At 72.9% G+C, this 2,325-nt stretch overlaps 1 protein-coding gene across 1 annotated transcript; it reads left to right on the forward strand.

Moving 5' to 3' along the window:
* The first annotated feature begins 531 nt into the window (after nucleotides 1-531).
* On the forward strand, nucleotides 532-2,319 carry SOX1 (SRY-box transcription factor 1). The gene has a single exon (XM_035318229.1). The coding sequence runs from the start codon at nucleotides 1,089-1,091 to the stop codon at nucleotides 2,208-2,210; it is 1,122 nt and encodes a 373-aa protein (XP_035174120.1). The 5' UTR covers nucleotides 532-1,088; the 3' UTR covers nucleotides 2,211-2,319.
* Nucleotides 2,320-2,325: the final 6 nt, after the last annotated feature.

Raw genomic sequence — 2,325 nt, forward strand, 5'->3', positions numbered from 1 at the left:
GGGGGCGGCCCGCTTGGGGGGGGGGTGGAGGATGACAGGGGACAGGGGTACGGGGGGGTCCCCGGGCGGTCCCGGGGGTGTGGGGGGGGGACGACTGCGGGGGCGGGTCCTCGCCGTGACCTCGCCGCCCGCCCCCCTTTCCCGCCCAGCTCCGGCGCGCCCCGCCGGACGTCACTGCTCAGCGCGCGCGTTATGCAAATCGCCGCCCTTCGGCGCGCCCCCATTGGCCGCCGCCGAGCGCGGGAAGGCGGGGCCGGCCTCCGCCCCTCCCTCCCCGGCCGGCCCCTCCCTGCCCCTCCCCTCCCCGGCCGGCCCCGTCCCCGCCCCCCCCGGCCGCGGGGGGGAGACCCCCGCCGCAATTTGCTGGCGGTGGTCTCCCTCCCGCGGCCCGGGCGGGACGGGACGGGGCCGGCCGGGGAGGGGAGGGGCAGGGAGGGGCCGGCCGGGGAGGGAGGGGCGGAGGCCGGCCCCGCCTTCCCGCGCTCGGCGGCGTTTTTTTTTGGTGCGTTTAAAAAAAGTTTTTTTTTTTTTTTTTTTTTTTTGGCGTGGCGGTGGGTTTCGCCTTCTCCCTTCCGCTCCCCGTTTCACCTGCGATCAGCGGATGCAAGTCACACAGCGCGCTCCCTCCCTCCCTCCCTCCCGCCCTCCTCTCCCTCGAAGTTAGCGAAGAACAAAAAAAAAAAAAAAAAAAAAAAAAAAAAAGATAGATCTGTTAAGAACAAGAGCGGCGGAGAGAGAGGAGGGGTGTGCGCGTGTGTGCCGGGAGAGCTGAGCGAGCGAGCGAAGCAGGAGGAGAGCCGCCGGGCGCTCGGCACGCTCCGCTCCTTCCTTCCCTCCCTCCCTCCCTCCCCGGCGGCCAAGTGCTGCAGCAAGTTTTGCCGAGCACCTGTGCGAGCAGCTCCGAGCCCGGTCCCCCCGAGGGGGCTGCGAGAGGGGCAAGGTGCCGGCCGGCGGGGCCGAGCCCGCGCTGCCTCCCTCCCGCTTTCCTCTCTGCCTTCGCCTTCGCCTGGCTCCCGTTCGCCTCGGCTCCTCTATGTCCGATCCGCTTTCCGCGCCCGGCGCCGGAGGAAAGTGACAAAGCTTCGTGAATGTACAGCATGATGATGGAGACGGACTTGCACTCCCCCGGCGGAGCCCAGGCCCCCGGCAGCCTCTCGGGGCAGAGCGGAGCGGGAGGAGGCGGCGGCGGCGGCGGCGGCGGCGGGGGCAGCAAAGGCGGCCAGGATCGGGTGAAGCGCCCCATGAACGCCTTCATGGTCTGGTCGCGGGGCCAGCGGCGGAAGATGGCCCAGGAGAACCCCAAGATGCACAACTCGGAGATCAGCAAGCGCCTGGGCGCCGAGTGGAAGGTGATGTCGGAGGCCGAGAAGCGGCCCTTCATCGACGAGGCGAAGCGGCTGCGGGCGCTACACATGAAGGAGCACCCGGATTATAAATACCGGCCCCGGCGGAAGACCAAGACTCTGCTCAAGAAGGACAAGTACTCGCTGGCCGGGGGACTGCTGGGCGCCGGCTCGGCCGGGGGCGGCCCGGCGGGCGTCGGCGTGGGCATGGGCGTCGGCGTCAGCCCCGGCGGCGTCGGGCAGCGCCTGGAGAGCCCCGGCGGCACGGCCGGCGGCGGCTACGCGCACATGAACGGCTGGGCCAACGGCGCCTACCCGGGCTCGGTGGCGGCGGCGGCGGCGGCGGCGGCGATGATGCAGGAGGCGCAGCTCGCCTACGGCCAGCACCCGGGCGGCGGGGGGCACCCGCACCACCCGCACCCGCACCACCCGCACCACCCGCACAATCCGCAGCCCATGCACCGCTACGACATGGGCGCGCTGCAGTACAGCCCCATCTCCAACTCGCAGGGCTACATGAGCGCCTCGCCCTCGGGCTACGGCGCCCTGCCCTACGGCTCCCAGCCCCACCAGAACTCGGCGGCGGCGGCGGCGGCGGCTGCGGCGGCGGCGGCCGCCTCCTCGGGGGCGCTGGGCGCGCTGGGCTCGCTGGTGAAGTCGGAGCCCAGCGTGAGCCCGCCCGTCACCTCGCACTCGCGGGCCCCGTGCCCCGGGGACCTGCGGGAGATGATCAGTATGTACTTACCGGCCGGGGAAGGCGGCGATCCGGCGGCCGCCGCCGCCCAGAGCCGGCTCCACTCTCTGCCCCAGCACTACCAGAGCGCCAGCACGGGGGTCAACGGCACCGTCCCCTTGACGCACATCTGAGCCGGCACCGGCCCCGGCCCCGGCCCCGGCCCCGGCCCCGGCCCCGGCACCGGCAACGGGAGCGGCGGAGGCGGGCACGGGCACCGGCACCGGCCCCTGCACGGGGCCGCCCCGC

This window comes from Oxyura jamaicensis, chromosome 1, assembly GCF_011077185.1.
Source record: "Oxyura jamaicensis isolate SHBP4307 breed ruddy duck chromosome 1, BPBGC_Ojam_1.0, whole genome shotgun sequence".
NCBI classification, from domain to species: Eukaryota; Metazoa; Chordata; class Aves; order Anseriformes; family Anatidae; genus Oxyura; species Oxyura jamaicensis.